Raw genomic sequence first — 19,590 nt, 5'->3', positions numbered from 1 at the left:
TTGCCAGGAACACTCAGTAGGGAAATACCTCTGTAATTCTCACATTCAGTTTTATTTCCCTTTATATATATGGGTACTATGAGAGCTCTACTCCAATCATCGGGAATTCGTCCCTCTGTCCAGGCTTTCTGAACTATGCAGTGCAGCCACTGTAAGACTCTTATACCACCATATTTCAGCATTTCTGGTCGAATATCATCTACTCCTGCTGCCTTTCCACATTTCAAGCCTTTGATGGCTTTTTCTACTTCAAGTATGGATATGTATTCCTGACTGCATGCCTGGTCAGTGTTTTTTATCACTGTGCTGTCATCACTGCTTGTTTCATTTAGCAGTTTTTCAAAGTAATTACTCCATACTTCAAGGATATCTTTTTCTCCTGTTTTCATTTCACCTTTATCATCTCTAATTCCTTTTACAGCACTCTTTCCTCCATTCCTAAGCTTCTTCAACAACCTCCAGAATATTTTGCCACCTTCTTGATATTTATTTTCTATATTCTTGCCAAAGTCCTCCCATGACTTTTGTTTAGCTAGTTTTACACACTGTTTAGCTTTCTTACATTTGTCTCTGTATTCTGTAAGAGTAAAAGTTGACTTATTTGCCAGGAACTTTTGATATGCTTTCTTCTTTTCCTTCACTGCCTCTTTAACTTCCTGTGTCCACCAGGGAGTTCTGATTTTTTTATCCTTGCACACAACCTCACCACATGCCTCTCTGGCAGAATCAATCAATGTTTCCTTCAGAGTTTGCCACTGAATCTCCAAGGTTTGATTCCTGTTCTCAAACTCTTTCATTCTCTTTTCAATAATATTTCTGTATTTTAGTCTACAGTTCACATCTGAGAGCTGCTCAACTTTTATTCGCTTTAAAACTTTCTTACATGTTATTCTTTTCAATATGAAATTCAATTTTATCCTGCTCAAGACTAAATAGTGATCACTTCCAATTTCAAATCCTCTGTACACTCTGGTGTCCCGCACCAGGGAGAAAACATCACTATCAACAATAACATAGTCAATGAGACTTTTCTTATTCCTAGCCTCTTCTCTCCATGTGAATTTGTGCACATTTTTATGTTGGAACATGGTGTTAGTAATAACCAGTCCATGTCCTGAGCAGAAATCCAACAGATATTTGCCATTATTATTAGCTTTGCTCTTTTCTCCAAATTTTCCCAAAATATTTTTGTATGTCTCACAATCATTTCCTACTCTACTATTTAGATCCCCAACAAGGACCAACTTTTCCTTTTTCATTGTTTCAGTTGCTTTTTCTAAAGCCTCAAAAAATTCCTCCACTTCTACCTTAGTAGAACCTTCTGTCGGACCATAGGCACAAATAAGTCTCATTGTCCAGTTCCCCATTCTCATATTTGCCCACGTTACTCTACTTGAGACTGACTGCCATTCAAGAAGATTAGCCTCGTATTTTGTGTTGAATACTATGGCTACTCCTTCTTTTCCTTGATTGTCATTGCCTGAATATAACATTTTGTATTTATTGCTCAGAAAGATCTCACCAGTTTTGGTCTTTTTTGTTTCAGTCACCCCTATTATGTCGATCTGGTACCTATCTAATTCCTCAGCTAGCTCCATTTCTTTGCCATTCAGGCTTCTTACGTTGATAGTATCGATCTTTAACTCTGGTGATGTTGAGTTGGGGTTTGTTTTCAGATTTGTTCCAGTAGCTGACTTTTCGCTGTTCGCCCTGGTTCCCTGGCGAAAACAACGGGGGCCTTGTTTAACCGGGCGACGCCCCAGTCGGCATGAAATTTTGTTAAACTTATTAAACACAGGTTATTATTATTATTACCACTCCAATACCTCATGGAGTCAAAGACTCATCTGGGAGGTCCTTTTATCACACACACACACAGCTCATCAAACCGTGTTTTAAACACATTCAAACTCTTTGCAGACACCACATTCTCAAGCAAGCATTCCAATCATTCACAACACTGCACGAAAAAAACCTGCCTCTGACTCCCCTACTCACACCCTCTTTATACAGTTTCCAGGGATGACCTCTGGTTCTCCCCTGATCTCCCACTATTCTCTGTAAAACTTCTCCAGCATTGATCCTATAACAACCCCTTACCAACTTGTAGGTCCCTATCATATCTCCCCCTCTTCCTCCTGTCCACCAGACTCTGCAAATTACATCTTCTCAATCTTTCCTCATACTCGACATTCCAGAGGTCAGAAATACCTTAGTCAGTCTCCTTTGGACCCTTTCCAACATCTCTTCATCCTTCTGAAAACCCAGTGACCAAATCTGGGCACAATAGTCCATGTGTGGCCTAATCAAAGCCTTATACAATGGAACAAGAATCTCCCTAGTTCTACACGTCAGTGTCCTCCGCATCATTCCCAGAAGCCTTTGTGTTGTCTTCACATTTTGGCGATGTGTCCCCTAAATTTTAGATCCTTATCCACTGTCACCCCCAGATCTCTTATTTCCTCTACCTCCAACAATATATTCTCACCAAGCATAAATTCTGCATCCCATCTTTGTTTTCCAAATTTTAAAACCTTACATTTTGCAACATTGAATTCACATTCTCATTTCCATGCCCAATCACTCGATCTATTCAAGTCTTCCTGTAAGGCCACAAGATCTTCACTACGTTCATGGTTCGTCCCAACTTTGCATCATCTGCAAACTGAATATCTCCATCCAAATCTTCACCTATATCATTAATATACAAGTTAAACAGTAATGGACAAAAGAAAATGGGAAAAAAAAACAAGAAAAGGAAAGTCACTAGTGTCCACTAGTGACTTTCCTTTTCTTGGATATTGCTCCCCCATACACAACTTCTTGATACCTATCGGATAGCCAGTCTCTAATGCAATGTACCAATCTAATATCCAACCCCATCTGCTCTAGTTTGACTGTCAACCTATCATGAGGTACTCTATCAAAAGCCTTTGCGAAATCCAAGTATATTACTGTGTATCCTTTTCCTCTGTCCAAAGAAGCAGTCACTTTATTGTAATAAATAAGTAGATTACTAAAACATGACCTCCCTTATAAGACGTGTCAAAATACCGAAGCATAGAATCAATCCTTTTGTAGGAAATATTATGAACAGAATGAGTTTAGAAATGGAAGATCATGCATACATCTGATATTCACCTTCAAACCTCTAATTGAGAAAAGAAAAGAATTCAACTTAGAAATGCATCTAGTTGTTGTAGATTATAAAAATGAGCTTTTAACAAAATAGACAGATAAAAACTCTTTGATCTGCTAAAAAAAAAAAAAAAGGTAATAAACCACTTACCTATTTATTAAAACCACTTTAGAGTGTATATGAGAGAACAGTAATAATTATAAAAAAGAGATGAGAACAAAGCCAAATCATTTGAAGTTACAGTAATGAAAGATGGATGGTAACCAACACATAAGAAATCCAAATAGAAAACAATTTTATCTTATGCCTTATTCTTTACAGATGACCAAGGGATATTTGGAACAGCTGAAAACGATCTTCAAAAACTGTATATAAATTGAATTTAATAATAAAACAATACACTGCTTGGAAAGAAGTCAATGGACATCACAGTGTGAGGAACACTCAGCCATGGCACCCACCTTAATAAGACGTAAGACCTCCTTTCACTGCAGTGATCACAGCAATCCTACAGGTCATACTTAACACAAGCGTACAATAGTGATCAAAGAGAATTTTAGACCATTCTTCCTGTATTCATGTAATTAGGTCCTGGACTGTAGTGTGGCACATGACCCTTGATCTAACCCAATGCTCTAGTTCAGTGGTTCTTAACTGGTGTTCCCCGGAACACTTGTGTTCCACGAACTGGTTACAAGTGTTTTGCCGGTGAAAGATGTCACATGACATAGCTCTGAGTGTAATTGGCTACTCTGGTAACAACTGAAGACTGCTATGCATGTTGACTTCTAAACCAATAGAATATTGTTTATAGGTCAACTGTAGGCTCTATTAAAGGACTGGTTATCCTTGCAAAGAAAATAAACCCAAATTTTATATCTACGCACTGTTTTTTTGCACAGAAAACTCCTAGTTTCAAAAACATTATTGGCAAAATTAAAACCTGTACTAGACCAAGTTGTAATTATGATAAATTACCAAGTCAAAATTTTTAAAATTTATTGGAAGAAAAGATTTCAAGTTACTATGTCATTAATATCAAGTTGTGAATTTTTGTTATTACAAGAAGAAGAAAAATTAGTTACCTTGTCAACAGATCTTACTCTAAAAATGAAATTCTCTGAAATAACTCTTGAGGAATTTTGGATTTTCGTCCAATCTGAATACCCAGCTCTCTCAACAAGGGCACTGAAAATGTTATTAAAGTTTTCAACATCATATTTGTGTGAGCTTGGTTTCTCAATATTAACCCATATAGAAACTAAAAAGTGTGAAAGACTTACTAATATAGACAAAGAGATAGACACATATTAGACCTGATATTCTTGAAATCTGCAAAAGCCAACAAGCTCAAGTATCGCATTAAAATAAGTTCCATTTTTATAAAAGGCAAGTCCATGCATATTTTTATTGTTAGTTTTATGACACTAATGCTTTTGGTGTTCCCCAAATTTTCCTTATAATCAAAAGTGTTCCATGACTTCGAAAAGGTGAAGAACCACTGCTCTAGTTCATCCAACAGATGTTCAGTAGGGTTGAGATCAGGGCTCCGTGGAGACTTGTCGAGTATGGTGATGTTCATGTCCACAAATCACACAGTTATAGCAGGAGCCTTGTGACATGACATGTGGTCTTGATGAAAGAGACAACGGTCAGTTCCATAGAAATGCCACAAAGTAGGAAGCATTGCATTATCCAGAATGTTCAGATACCTCTCAGAGTTCAATGTTCATGGTACCACAAACGGGGGTCCAAGACTAAACCAGGAAAAACAGGATTATACCATCACTCCACCACCACCTCCAAATTCATATTTGGGGTTACACACTCTAGTAAGAGAGGTTCACCAGACATCTGCCACACCAACACCCATCCCTCTGCTCAGTAGAGGGTTTAGCATGATCCAATGTTCCATAACACAACTTTCCAAGTTTCCTCATCCCACTGCACATGCTCTTTGCACCACTGAAGATGATACTGCATGTTGGTTTGGATAATGTAGAGGTTGCATATTCTGACCCTACCATGGAAACCCCATGTTTGTGAGCCTTAGTTCCTAATGTTTTTGTTCAGATTCATGTTCCCATTGCTGCCTGGAACTCTGCATTCAACATGTTGCCCTACGATTTTTACATATTATCCTTCATGCACCTTACATCCACATTAAGTGAGTGTGGTGGGTCATCCATTCTGGGTAGCACTTGCAGTTGATTATCTGCACTTCCATCTCACTATGGTATTACTGAATGTTGACCCAGGATGGCCCAATCAGCAGTTTGCCAAACAGATATGTCTGCAACATGGCATCCTATCATTCTGCCTCTTTCAAACTCTGTCAGTTACCTTCTTGCAGCCATTTCGCCTGGACACAGTTGCATTGACTGTCACTCATTATCTGTAATGATGCATCATGTGTCCATCATTGGAATTCTTTCTAAACTCATCAGTCCCTCCTTGTTATTACTTCCTTTTTTCCAACTGCAAAGTGGATTCTAGGATGTTAAGATGTGATCCCTATCCTCATTCCATAATTCCTACTAATTGAAAGTTTTTAAAAGAATGATTTTGCTGGTCATTGAGGCCAGAAAACATTCTTTTCAAAACTCTCAAACTCACCTGCAGTTGCAGACTTATTTATTATTTCATATCTGATAGGACAGTTAGCATCAACATTTTGAACACAATGAAATCTGTTTCCACTATTACAGTCTTGCTCATCATGCTGTGCCATGGATATCCAGAACAGAATTAATTTGAAGAAAATCTCCATAGTGCAGCATCAAATGCAAATAATCTTTCTTCTTATTATTATTATTATTATTATAAATCTGCTACTTTAATAATAATAATTAAAAAAACTACCATCTCAACAAAGTAGGTTTTATACGAGAATCACAATTAGAAGATTTATCCTCAGACCGCCATAACAATGGCTAAGACCACATACCTATTCCTGTTTTAGAGGTTCTTAAACAGTACCCTTGAAATAGGAATAGGTGTATGGCCTTGCGAATTAAGGAATAAGCGGCACTCCATTTTCTTGTTATCTATCCAAGTATTGCCTGTATATGTATATCACTCAAGTACTGTAGATTGTTGGTGAGGAGATTTTATAATAATTATAATAGAGAGTAAGAAGTGGATAATAAGGGGGGGGGGGGGGAATGACTGGAAAGCGTTGCCAGAATATGTTGTGAATGCTAGAAGTAGCAGTTTTAATAGTCATTAATGTACATCAGATATTAATCATATACAAACTAGTTTATTAACGTCCTTTTGTTGTGAAAATAGTTGAGATTTGATTACTTGCTCAGGTAAAACATATCTATCATTAAGATAGATATGTTGTACCTGATAGATATGTTGCTCACATATCATGGGTAATTCGTTCTTTAGTGAATTATCAGAATTGATAATGAATATTTTAATTATATCACACTGGGTCATATATGTTATTGATCCTACTTGATAATTTTCAGGAAAAAAGAGTATAGACAGGTGTCGATTGTTTTATTGTGCTTCACAGTATAAACAGCATTAGAGGAAAATAAATACATTAATTTGAATTTACTAACTATTTTGCTGGATTTCTAACAAGTATCTCTGAACACAAATTACAAGCTTGGTGAACACAGAGCACTTAGTTACATAGTTTGAGAAACAGTTCAAATTGTAACTGTAATGTTCCTGTATGGGGGCCTGGATAAAAAATTAAGTTAACTCAGAAAAGTCAGGCTAAATATGCTCTTAGCATGACATTCTCTCAGATATTTGGCAAATTAATCCAGCCATGTACTGATTCTAAAACTGGTCTCATAAACCCATACAACTTCTATGCAGCACAGTTGTTTTCCATTTAATCCTGTTTGAATGAATGATCTGCCAGTCCTGACTTGCAGACAAATTATCACAGATTTTATGATTTTAAGATCATCGAGGCAGTCTATCCAAAGAAGGCTAAGTTGTGAGCACAAGGAACTTTATACAATTCAGGATGTGCAAGAGGATGAAGTAGATCCTTAAGAGAATGGATGAGGTGGGTTTTTATTATTATTATTATTTTATATGTGTGTGTATATATATATATATATGTGGTCCACACATGAAAGGCCACATGATCAAAGCACTAGTGTCATGTATGGGCAAGAGGAATAGAAGAAAGGAGGAGTCTGTTCACATTTAGCTTGAACAGCTGATGGTTGCAATCTTTGGGGAAGGCAGAGTGGAGGAGACTATTCCAAAGGACAGAAGTAGATGGAATAAAAGAGGAGGCATTGGAGTTGGTTCAGTGAGTTTTAAGATGAACTGTAAAAGGGTATAGGTTAACAGTGGCTCTTGTTTTAATGATTTTGGAGGAGAGTGGAGGAATAATAGTGGCCAATTCAGCAGAGCATTCTCCATGAAAATATCTGTAGAAGAGGCATAAGGCAGGAACTGAACATCTATGAGAGAAGGATTGAAGTGGGTCTGTGAAAGAAAGAGAGAGAGAGAGAGGGAGGGAGGGATCATTAATTAGTTGGATTACCCTCTTCTGGATAGAAACCAGCAATCTTAGAGAGGATTTTGGTGCACCACCCCAAATATGGGAGCAATATTCCATGGCTGGGTGGATATGGGCTTTGTATAGAGTTAGCAGCTATGAAGCAATGTCTTGTGCAACAAAGTACACAAAAGTTTTTTGACCACTGCAGAGGTGCAAGTGTTGTGTCAACTTTCTACTGTTACAACTATTCTCTTGTCTTTGTGTTATATCTCCATTATACTCTCAATCGGGTATCACGTGGTACCTCTGAGGGACAATGGAATTTCCTCGAGATCGAGGCAATACCAGAGTATCTGAGATTTACCTCTCGTAAAACGCCAAGAAATTTATTTGTTTCGCTGCGCCACTTAGCGCTATTAGATTAGTAATATTAACAATCAAGAGGTAATCTCAGGACAGTACTTAATGATGCCTAGCAACTCTGCATACATGGCCAAACTTTACCTTTTTCTAATGTCCCGCATAGGTTCGTAATATTTTATAAGAAGTGCATCGGATTCCAGAAATCACAGAAAGTCTTTGTTGGAATCAAAAGCAAGGTTTATTATATATCAAAAGTTGGTAATGATATCAACACTCGATATCATTAGTTTAAATCCCATCTTAAGGGAGTTCCAGACAGAGTTTAGAATATTCAAATACTACTAATATACTTATAACAGATTATGCAGTAACTTTCTAAAGTAAGAATTATATTAACACTCTCAAATGCATTAGTCATGTATTATTATCACAGTCTTTCTAAAACTCCGTAGTTCTGTCAGACTACACAAGATAACATTCATATCTTTCGCAATCTCTTTATAATTTATCAATTCCTTACTCTAAACATATTCGTAGCTTCTTTCAATATATTAACAAACTTTAACACAGCGACAGACAGTAAGATTAAATTCAACTCTCTCTAACCAATAGCAATACAATCTTATTCTATATCATTAATGTTCCTTTTCCTTAACATATCAACGTGGCACAAATCTCTCATTCACATTCAGTCAAACACAAATAAAGTCTACTTATCTTCCCCTTTGGTTCTATATTGCATCTTTGGTCTACAGGAAACTGGCCTTCTGTAGACTGCCGGGCTTGCTTTTTCCGCGGAGAATACGGTCGCTGAGTCCCGCAACTGCCTTAATCGGGATCCTCCGGTATGGAGGCACTGCCACCCTTCACCACTGCAAGAGACGAACACCAGGAGATCCAGGAACAAAAAGCCTTCCTTCAGGTTTGCATGACCCTTATATTTCCCTCTTTTCTTCTTGGCATTTCTCGCACTTTTCGATGTCCAGCCATTTCTCACATGCTCTTACGTCACGGCATCCAGCCTCTCCCCCGCTATCGCACGTACGCTGATGTCACGCTGTTTGCTTGCGGCAAGCCGCTCCCTCGCATTACGGCTCCGTGACCTTTGGACTTCACTCCCCCCCCAACTGTTGAATTTGTGCTTACATTCTATAATTCTTTTATACATGTTATTTTATAATGCTCTGCTAATGTTTTACACTTTCAATATTAATTTAACCTCATTCGTGAATGGCACAAAATACATACTTATTTAACTTCTCATAACAGAACATGCTCGATATATATATATATATATATATAGCAATTATTTTATACTCAGAGGCAATTTACTGTATTTATCTCCCTTTTTTGTTTGGAAATGCATGTTAGATTGTGATAAGATAGGAGTTCATAAAATTCCACTCTATCACAATCCAACACAAGTCAGTCTAAGAAGAGAAATCTGATAATGTTTGGATATCTCAGTGTTACTGAAGGTAAGTGGGGAGGGATGTGAGCTCTTTCTTGTGAGAGATCAGACAGAACTAAGTTTTTGTGGTATTGAAGTTTATAAGGTTGTCCTTGTCCCACTGGGATATAGCTCAGAGATCTGAGTTCAGGTCCTGGGTGTGGTAGATCTGAACTATTCTAATACTTAAGTACTAACAGATTTACAGAATGAAAAACAGGAATGTACTGTTGTCAGCAAAGCTATGAATAGGATTGGAATTCTGGGAGAGCTGGTCATTTATATACAAATGGAAGAGAGTGGGTGAAAGAACAGAATCCTGGGGTACTCCTACAATGGTGGGGAAATCTGAGGAAAGTAAGCTGTCCACCATGACACGTAGTGAGCAACCAGCGAGAAAGTTGGCGATCTAGTTGCAGAGAGTGGGGAAGGCAAACTATAGGATGGCAGTTTGGTGAGTAGATCCCTGTGCCAAACCTGATCAAATGCCTTTGAAATGTCGAGGACAACTACGTGAGTTTCTCCAAATTTCTCCATGGCCTGAGTCCATAGGTAGGTGGTGAAAACAAGAAGATAGTTGTAGATCGTGAGTGGCAGAATCCATACTGCTGGTCACTGATCAGTCGGTATGTCTCTAGATGATTCAAGAGTTGGTTGTTAATGACCTTCTCCATAATTTTTGAGAGAACAGAAGTGAGAGTAATTGGACTTTAGTTTGTTGGTTGACTTTTATCGTCTTTCTATGGGATGGATGTGGATCTGAACTTGCTAAAGCTGACTGAACATGTGACTTGAAGTTGCCATATTTTATTTGCAAAGAACCTTACTCTCTTTACCAGTGTACCTTGAATATATGGGATGAGAATAGTTTTGCTATGATCTTATATGTTGGTTGGAGGAGCAATTACATGAGGTACATGCAGTATTTTATCTATTTTATAGTAGTTATTGTAGCTGTTAGCTACAAAAACACTTTAAAGTTACTTGGGCTGTATAAGTGCACCAAAAATATCTAATTTATATAGGCTATTCAGCAAATGCATTGTCATTTGAAAATAGGTGCAATTCTTTGTGTTTTGAGGATGCCATACTGTTGGGATGGTATGATTGTTTATTTAAACACCTTCGAGTGTGCTTGAATTTCCTTGTGTAGAAAAGGCTAGTGATCCCTTTGGTAGCTGTGTAACCAACATATCTAGGAAAAGGAGACAGTTTTTATCTTTTTTTTTCTGTAGTAAAGTCCATTTTGGGATACGAGCTGTATAAGTGCATCAAAAATATCTAATTTATGTAGACCATTCAGTCAAATAACAAACACATATCATCTGCATAGCATAGCCAGACAGTTAGTGTATTATTCATAACTGTGTTGAATCCTGATTTTCTAGAAATTCCAAATAGAATTTCTAAAAAAAAAAAAAATTAGAAATTATTTAGCCTTCTTGGAGGAGCATTCATAAGAACAATAATAGAATATTCTTGGAATTCTGGCAGCATTGGCACACCCAGGGAGGGGGGACAAGGGGCCCTGCCCCCCCCCCCCCCCCCCAGAAGAAAAGAAAAAAAAGAGACTAGAAAATTTTCCAAAATTCTTTTCCTAATTAATTTTTTTTTTTTTTTTTAAATTTATGTCGTGTCGTGTTTTCTATTTCTATACTACTTATGAATTAGCGGTCACATAAAGTGGGAATACCGTACAGCTCTCGGAATCATGGCCGTTGCGAATGCAAGGCGAACGAAGTAGTGCTCGGGCGATACTTTGTTTGCCCGAGCCAGGCCAGAGATCATGGGTATTATGTACTGACGATGACTTCAGATGCTTAGTCATAGGTCGTGTGCAATGCGTAGTGTGTATTCTCAAACTGTCTACTCAATTCTCCCCCCCCCCAGATTAAATTAAATCATGAGTGCTCGTCCCTCCCCGGAAGATTAAATCCTGAGTGCGCCACTGTCTGGCAGAATGCATCTCGGATTTTGATAGGTATTTAAGTATGACTGTTTAAAAGGGTTTCTCCCCATTGATGTCCTTGGAAGAACATAATAATAATAATTTAGTGACTATCATCAAACAAGGTTGGTTTTTTTTCTTTTCTCTTTTTTTTTTTTTTTCTTAAGAAATTTATAATCCAAATAACAGTTAAATCCACTTAGAGTTGAGCCTTATGTCCACAATACTAGCAATAGTTTTCCATGTGGCAGTGAGTTCAAAGTCATCTGATATGAGATGGAATCTAACAAGATCAAATACATAGCAGAGTGTTGTTACAAACTTCATAGATCAGTTGCTAGTGATGAAGAAATGCATTACCAAATAAAGATGATGAGTACAAAATGAGTAATCATAATTGAGGAATTTAATTATCTGAACATTGATTGGGTAGCAGGGAAATCTTGTGAGAAGAGTAACACTGACTTTATTCAGCTGTTACAAGACAACTGCCTCAAACAGCATGTGATAAAAAGAACTCAAGGTCAAAGAGTGTTAGATTTGATTATATCATTAGATATAAGATTACAAATTTGATGATAGTGTCGGGGGCGGCGGGTATGTCAGTTAAATATTTAACTATTCTGCCTTCATCTAGTGACACGGATCATACCATACAAACTTGGTAAGTGACTAAGTTTATGAATGTTCCATTCACAACGGTTACATGCTGAACTACAAAATAAGAAATCATGACCAATTGAAAAACAGTCAGATTCCATGCCATTGTATCAATTTTTAGATGAGAAGATTATCAATAGTGCATGGAAAGCATTTAAAAAATATTTAAATGATGTAATATCAGAATGTATCCTTAGAGTTTGAAGAATAAATAAGATAGGAATGAAATGTATGTGTAATCTCATTAAGCAAGAGATTTCCAAGAAAAAGATTGTGGAAGGAATACCATGTGCATAAAGATGATGTCAGTTATGAAAACTATAAGGAGCAGGCCAAAAAAGTCACAACTTTTCTGGAAACTTAAAAGCTAAATCTGAGAATGAAAAGAGCCTGGCTCTGCAAGCTAAAGACAGTCCCAAATCATTATGCTGCAAGTAAAAGAAAGAAATGAATATGAAAAGATAATTCTACTGAATGCAGATGGTGTGCAGATGCCAAAGAGATTGTACAACTAATGAGTGCCAATTTTGCTAAAAGATATCAACTATTTATTATGCTACATTGAGCTCATGCTACCTATTTACTGTATGAAGAAACTCAGGTGTATTAGAAGGAGGTACTAATGCTGTTGCACAAACTGAATAAGAATTCAGCAATAAGGGCTGATGGGATGTCAACATGGGTACTAAAAGCATGTTCAGCTGAACTGACTGTTCCTTTGACCAGGCTATATAATATGAGTCTCAGAACAGGGAAGATTCCACAGGAGGGAAGAGAATGTATGGTAATCCCATTGCACAAGGGTGATGCAAAGACTTATGTATCCAACTATCAACCTATCAGTATCTCTGGAGTGGTGGTGAAGATTTTGGAAAAGTTAGTTAGGGCTTGCTTACAGAAAAGGGTTGACAGAGAATCTAAACTTTGCGATGAATGGTATGGGTTTACTAAGGGAGAGTCATGTTTGAATAACTTGCTCGCATTGTATAATGTTATTGTTGAGTTAGACAAGGGGAATAGATACAGCATAAAATAAAGACGCCAAGAAATTATATTCTTGGTTTCATCCTTTATCCAAGTGTAAGCAAACAAAGTTTGCACATGCATATAGAGGCTAAAGCATCACATCAATTGGCTTATTATTCTCTAATGCAACGCACATGTCCTTACAGACACATATAATGCTATGCATTATGGGAAGGGACACTACCCAGACCGGTTTGACCTTTATTGAAGTCTCATCAGTGGGAGCTAGACCCAGAAGTACCAAAGTTGAAGTAATGCAGAAGTCATATTTCCATATACAAGTAGCCAAAAGGTGTTGCACCTTATTACTAAAATACTCTGAATTTGAGATGGAGGTTGAAGTTTTTCCACCTGTTTATACTATAAATTAAAGATGCCAAGAAATTATATTCTTGGTTTTATCCTTTATCCAAGAGTATGCAAACTTTGTTTGCACATGAAGTCACTTCATGACTATGCTATTTGTATATAGAGGCTAATGACTTCGCATCAGTTGCCTTAGTATCCCATAATGCAACACATATATCCTTATGGGATACTAAGGCAACTGAGTATCCCATAAGGATATTCATAAGGAATTTCGACCTTCATTGATGAGACCTCAATGAAGGTCGAAACCAGTCTGAGTACTGGCCCTTCCCATAATGCATAGCATTATATATGTCCATAAGGATATGTGCTTTGCATTATGGGATACTAAGACAATTAATGTGAAGGTCATTAGCCTCTATTTACAAGTATCTCAGTCATGAAGTGACTTCATGCACAAACTTTGCTTACACTTGATAAAAGGATGAAACCAAGAATATAACACAATTAATGTCTTCACATTATGAAATCGATTGAAAGACAATTAATGTGAAGGTCATTAGCCTCTGTTTACAAGTAACTCAGTCATGAAGTGACTTCATGCACAAATTTTGCTTACACTTAGATAAAAGGATGAAACCAAGAATATAATTTCTTGGCATCTTTAATTTATTACTAAAATACTCTGGATTAGAGATAGATGTTGAATTTTTTTTTTCACTTGGTTATACGATACACCATGGTAATTTTGGATTTTGCTGAGGCTTTTGAAAGAATACGACATGTAAGACTGTTGCATAAATTGTAGAGTATGGGATTGGATCAGAGGATGGCTGACTGACATATAAAAAAGTGGTATATGGGTGATGTGAGTTGGCAACATTTAAGGTAACCAGTGATTTACCACAAGGATCAATGTTTGGTCCATTATTATTCAATCTATTCATTAATAACATTGGAAAGGATTTGATAGCAGACACACAGCTATTTGCTGATGATGCAAAGATAGGTAATGTACTCATACAGTTTTGTGTGAATTATGCTAGAAAAATGTTATCTGTATAGGGATCTTGGAGTTGCAGTAGATAGGAAGTTGAGTGCAAGGGGCCATATAGCAAAGATTGCAAATACAACAAATATAAGAATAATTGTAATGCTGAAACAAACCTGTACATGTAAAGATAAGGAAGTCATTTTGCCTCTTTACAAGGTCTTGATAAGACCTCATTTGGACTATTGTGTGCAGATCTAGTCACCTGGTTTCCATGGTGATTTTGATACTCTGGAGAGGATGCAAAGGAGAATATTAAAAATGATATCGGGATTGTGGAGTACAGATTATGAAGACAGATTGAGAATTTGTGGACAGTAGATACTAGCAGGCAGGGGAAAAAAAATGAGTGATGATATGACTGAGTCTTAAAAACTTTTGAAATAGTCATACACGAATTTCTCATTTTATGGAGAGAAGGGAAATGACAAGAAGGCATCCTTGAAAGTTGAGAATGAATATCATGAGGGCTCAGTTTGTCTCTCATAGAGTGGTGTGTGTTGATTGTAGTGAATTGCTACTGATGTGATGAGTGCATGTAGTGTGAATGAGTTTGAGAACCGGTATGATAGCTGAAGTAAGTAATATGTGGCCTCCCTTGATGAGTCCCTAACTCTTTGGAGATCTCTTTTAATAATAACAATAATTTAAAACAAAACAGCCATATACAATTTGCCTTTATCATTCTCAAGAATTTTTTAACTTAAATTTTGAATCATTTGAATTCTTCACTTTTCTACCAATTTTATTATAAAATTTTATATCATCTAATTAAATAAAGCTATCACAATGTTTAATATGTTCTGGTTTTTATTGTAGTTTCATAAAAGGATTCAGCAGCTTGATTAGTCGAATGACAACTGAAGTAACCCATATACATAAATCTCGCTCCTACGATTTAACAGATAAAACAAGTAGAGTGGATGGGTCTACATCTTATAGCACTGGAAAAGAAAACAAAATAGGGCCCAATGGTGATGCAAGCCACCACTCCTCCTCACCACAATTAGGAGGTGGCAAAAATAAAAAGGATGGAGGTATTTAGTATTTATAGTTTTTCTTTTATTATCAGCACATTGATTTTAGTTTATTTGCTAATTTATAAAAGGGATATATGAGTTAGGATTTGTATGCTAATAATAGCATGACATGATTCAATTGTGGAAGAGGTGTTGATTCTTATTCCATTTGGTAAGAGTAATTGTGGTGATTATGACTGCCTTAAGAGGAAGCTAAAGTAACATTTTTTAAATTGTTTTTTATGAGTTGGTCAACCTATAGCACACTAGTACAGTAGATGGGCAAGAAGGAACTTGTTCACATTTATTTTGAAGAGCTGTGGATTGTATTCCTTGGGAAACACATAACATGGCAGACTGTTCCAGAGGCAGTAGTGTGAGGAATGAATGACGAGGAGGGGGAGTTTGTTCTGTGAGTTTGGCGATGCACTGTGAGGGAGTGTCAATTAGTTACTGCATGCATTTGAACTAATTTGATAGAGAATAGGGGTATTATTGATGCTAATTCTGATGAACAATGGCCATAGAAATGTTTGTAGAAAATGCGAGCAGTGGAAATTGAGCATCTGCATAAAAGTGAGTAAAGTGTATTAGTAAGTGAGGTATCATTAATCAATCTGACTGCCCTTTTGTGTACAGAGTCCAATATCTTTAGGGAGTTCTTAAGGGCACCACTCCAGATATGGATGCAATATTCAATGGTGAGATAGATTTGTATAAAGTTTGAAGTCGGTCGGAGTTAAAGTAATGCCTCAAGTGAAAAAGAAAACCTAATTTTTGGAGGCAGAGGAATTCACCCATTCATTTGACAAACTCGACAATGCACAAATCACCTCAATCTCTGGAGCCTTAACTACTACTACTGATTTAAATACAGATCTCCAAAACATACATCAGTAGGGTTTGAATAATCTTGTCAAGGTCAATGCAAGAAAAACACAACTGTGTCTTATTTCACACAAAAAAGAACCCTTCTTTTCCAGCCTTACTTTTATCAACACTCAAATCCCCATGCATAAGATTTTGAAGTTACTTGTTATCCCAAGAAGATAAATCTCATCATGCATAGGGATTTGAGTGTTGATAAAAGTAAGGCTGGAAAAGAAGGGTTCTTTTTTGTGTGAAATAAAACACAGTTGTGTTTTTCTTGCATTGACCTTGACAAGATTATTCAAACCCCACTGATGTATGTTTTGGAGATCTGTATTTAAATCAGTAGTAGTTAAGGCTCTGCAGATTAAGGTGATTTGTGCATTGTTGAGTTTGTCAAATGAATGGGTGAATTATACTATGCTATGTTTTGGGTTGGCAGTCTGCTAGAGTAAGTCATTTATATATAGAAGGAATAGGGGATGTGAGAACAGAGCCTTGTGGGAATCCCTTCATTGATAAGGAACCAGCACCATCAACCAAATGAGTGTCCATTCAGAAAGCTGACATCTGTAGAAGTCAGGAAGCAGGCCAAATGATGGGAGTTTACTTAACAGGCCTTTGTGCCAGATCCATTCAAAAGCCTTAAAGATATCAGTTGGACTTGCCAAACTTTTCCATGATATTTGTCCAGATATGAATGACATAAGCAAGTAGTTCATGTGTTGACCAACAATGACATTTATTAGCTGAGATTCTTCAAAGTAGCATAGCAGTTGCGTGTTGATAGCTCCACATAAATTCCTTTCTCCTTATTACTTCTGCATACCTTGTTATCCAAGTCAATACTACATAGTCACTCACTCCAATTGTGCACAGGGATGACATCTCAGTTACAATCAGATTGTCTGATGCTGGGACCAAATCAAAATCTCTTAAACTTGGTGTTTTTTCTACTACAGTCAGTATTTGCTTAAGACATTTGTTCCTTAAGAATTCCAGAACTTCCACCAGTCTCTTACTACTAATATTGCTACATGTTCTTTCTTTCTTCCAGTTTTTACTGTTGTAGTTAAATTTCCAATAATGATCACTTATTTTGCATTTGACAAACTTAACTGCCTGACAATATCCTGCTCTTCATTTCTGTATTCCCTAGCTTATAGCAACATCCCACTAAATATCCTGTCCTGTCCATCTTCACTTCACTCCATGTACTCTCAAAACCATTAGTGCAATTTCCCTCCAAATTCTTCACTGAGAGGACACAATTCAACACTTATCATAAATAAAACTCAATCACATTTACCCTTCTTATCCTACCAAAATATTCTATACTCTTCTACTTCTATTCCTGTTATGACATCAACTTTCATCTACCATGTTTAACTGATCTCAGTAATCTTTGGATAGACTAAGAATATCAATTCATTTCCACCGATTCAATTCAAAGCCACCAATTCATTTCCTTTATTCCTGATACTCCTTGTATCAGGAATAAAGGAATATCAGGAAAGTACAAGGAGTATCAGGAAACATCAGTGCATCAGTATTTCTCATCATCATCATCAAATTCCTGATATGTACCCTCAAGGAGTGTACAGGATATGATAGTACTACATGAAAAACCTACATCATTACTAACTTCCTATCTACAGCTTTCTTTCGAATCAATATGTTATCCATCAAGACTCAAACACTCTCAGATCCTATATATCTATAGGTATTATTTCTGGAAAAATTCCCAAGTTACTCCTCTAAGTAAACTATTATTTTTATGGCTGTATAGCCTACTTTTGTTTAGGAGTGTCCCTTTTTCACAATGTCATTGGCTTTTTACTCAAATCTTAGGGCATTACTGATCTGTTATAAAAACTGATATATGAAGAATAATATAGGAGGAAAATTTGGATATACCTTTTTGGATGTTGTTGGCTGTATCCTTATCCCGGCAATATGCATTCATTCGCTGTTAAGTTGTTAAAAGGAAGGGGGTTGTGTAAAGGGGGGTAAAGCAATGTGGGGGAATTATTTGAAAAAAAAAAAAGTTTTTTTTTTATATGTATAATATTATTATTATTAACGGTGGGTAGGAGTGCTTTGGGAGGGGGATGAGATAAGGATCTGAAAATAGAAACTGTTTGTGGGGAAGAGGAAGGATTGATTGGAAAAGGTCAGAAGAAGGAGTAACAGGGTGTGAGCTGTTTCGACAGTGCGTCGTCTTCAGAACTTGTGGGGGGAAGTGGAGGCTGTGTTATGTTGGCTTTGTGTTTCTGTCTTTGATGTGCTTGAGAGAATGTCCCATTGACACCACATAACTGTAGCATTTTGAATAACTTTTCTCTTTGCACCTTGTCATATGCCTTTTGCGGGTCTTAAATAGAGACACAAAAATTAAATAGAGAACTTTGTTATACTCCCACGATTTCTAATGTCATAAAGTGAAAATCTGATCCTGACAGCCTCTATTTGGCCTGAATCCAGCTTGTTCTTCACCAAGCTTCCCTTCCACAATGCTTGCATAAATCTTACCAGAAACATTCAATAGGGAAATATCTCTAATTCTCACATTCAGTTTTATTTCCCTTTTTATATATGGGTACTATGAGAGCTCTACTCCAATCATCTGGAATTGATCCCTCTGTCCGGCCTTCTGAACTATGCAGTGTAGCCACTGTAAGACTTTTATACCTCCATACTTGAGCATTTCTGATCAAATATCATCTACTCCTGCTGCCTTTCCACATTTCAGGCTTTTGATGGCTTTTTCTACTTCAAGTATGGATATATATTCCTGATTGCATGTCTGTTGAGTGTTGTTTTTACCACCGTGCTGTCATTATTGCTTGTTTCATTTAGTAATTTTTTGAAGTAATTACTCCAAACATCAAGGATATCTTTTTCACCAGTTTTCATGTCACCTTTATAATCTCTAATTCCTTTTACAACACACTTTCCTCCATTTCTGAGCTTTTCAAACAGCCTACAGAATATCTTGCTGCCTTCTTGATATTTATTTTCTATATTCTTACCAAAGTCTTCCCATGACTTTTGTTTAGCTAGTTTTACACAGTGTTTAGCTTTCTTACATTTGTCTCTGTATTCTCTAAGAGCACAAGTTGACTTATTTGCCAGGAACTTTTGATATGCTTTCTTCTTTTCCTTCACTGCCTCTTTAACTTCCTGTGTCCACCACCATGGAGTTCAGATTTTTCTATCCTTGCAGACAACCTCACATCTCTGGTGGAAACAGTCAATGTTTTCTTCAGGAT

At 36.8% G+C, this 19,590-nt stretch overlaps 1 protein-coding gene across 2 annotated transcripts in view; it reads left to right on the top strand.

Annotated features, from left to right (window-relative positions):
- The window catches only part of LRR (capping protein regulator and myosin 1 linker 1 leucine rich repeat protein), a 917,109-nt gene that overhangs the window by 769,306 nt on the left and 128,213 nt on the right, over positions 1 to 19,590 (top strand). For both annotated transcript variants that reach the window (XM_090401192.1, XM_090401191.1), the window contains one exon: positions 15,249 to 15,466. In XM_090401192.1, the coding sequence (XP_090257318.1) occupies positions 15,249 to 15,466 (218 nt within the window). The remainder of the gene's footprint in view (positions 1 to 15,248; positions 15,467 to 19,590) is intronic.

The sequence above is a fragment of the Typopeltis vanoorti genome, chromosome 12, assembly GCF_054136105.1.
Source record: "Typopeltis vanoorti isolate ZY-2024b chromosome 12, IOZ_Tvanoo_1.0, whole genome shotgun sequence".
NCBI lineage: Eukaryota > Metazoa > Arthropoda > Arachnida > Uropygi > Thelyphonidae > Typopeltis > Typopeltis vanoorti.
Note: the sequence above shows the minus strand (reverse complement) of the source record. Positions and strands in the feature narration are given on the sequence as shown.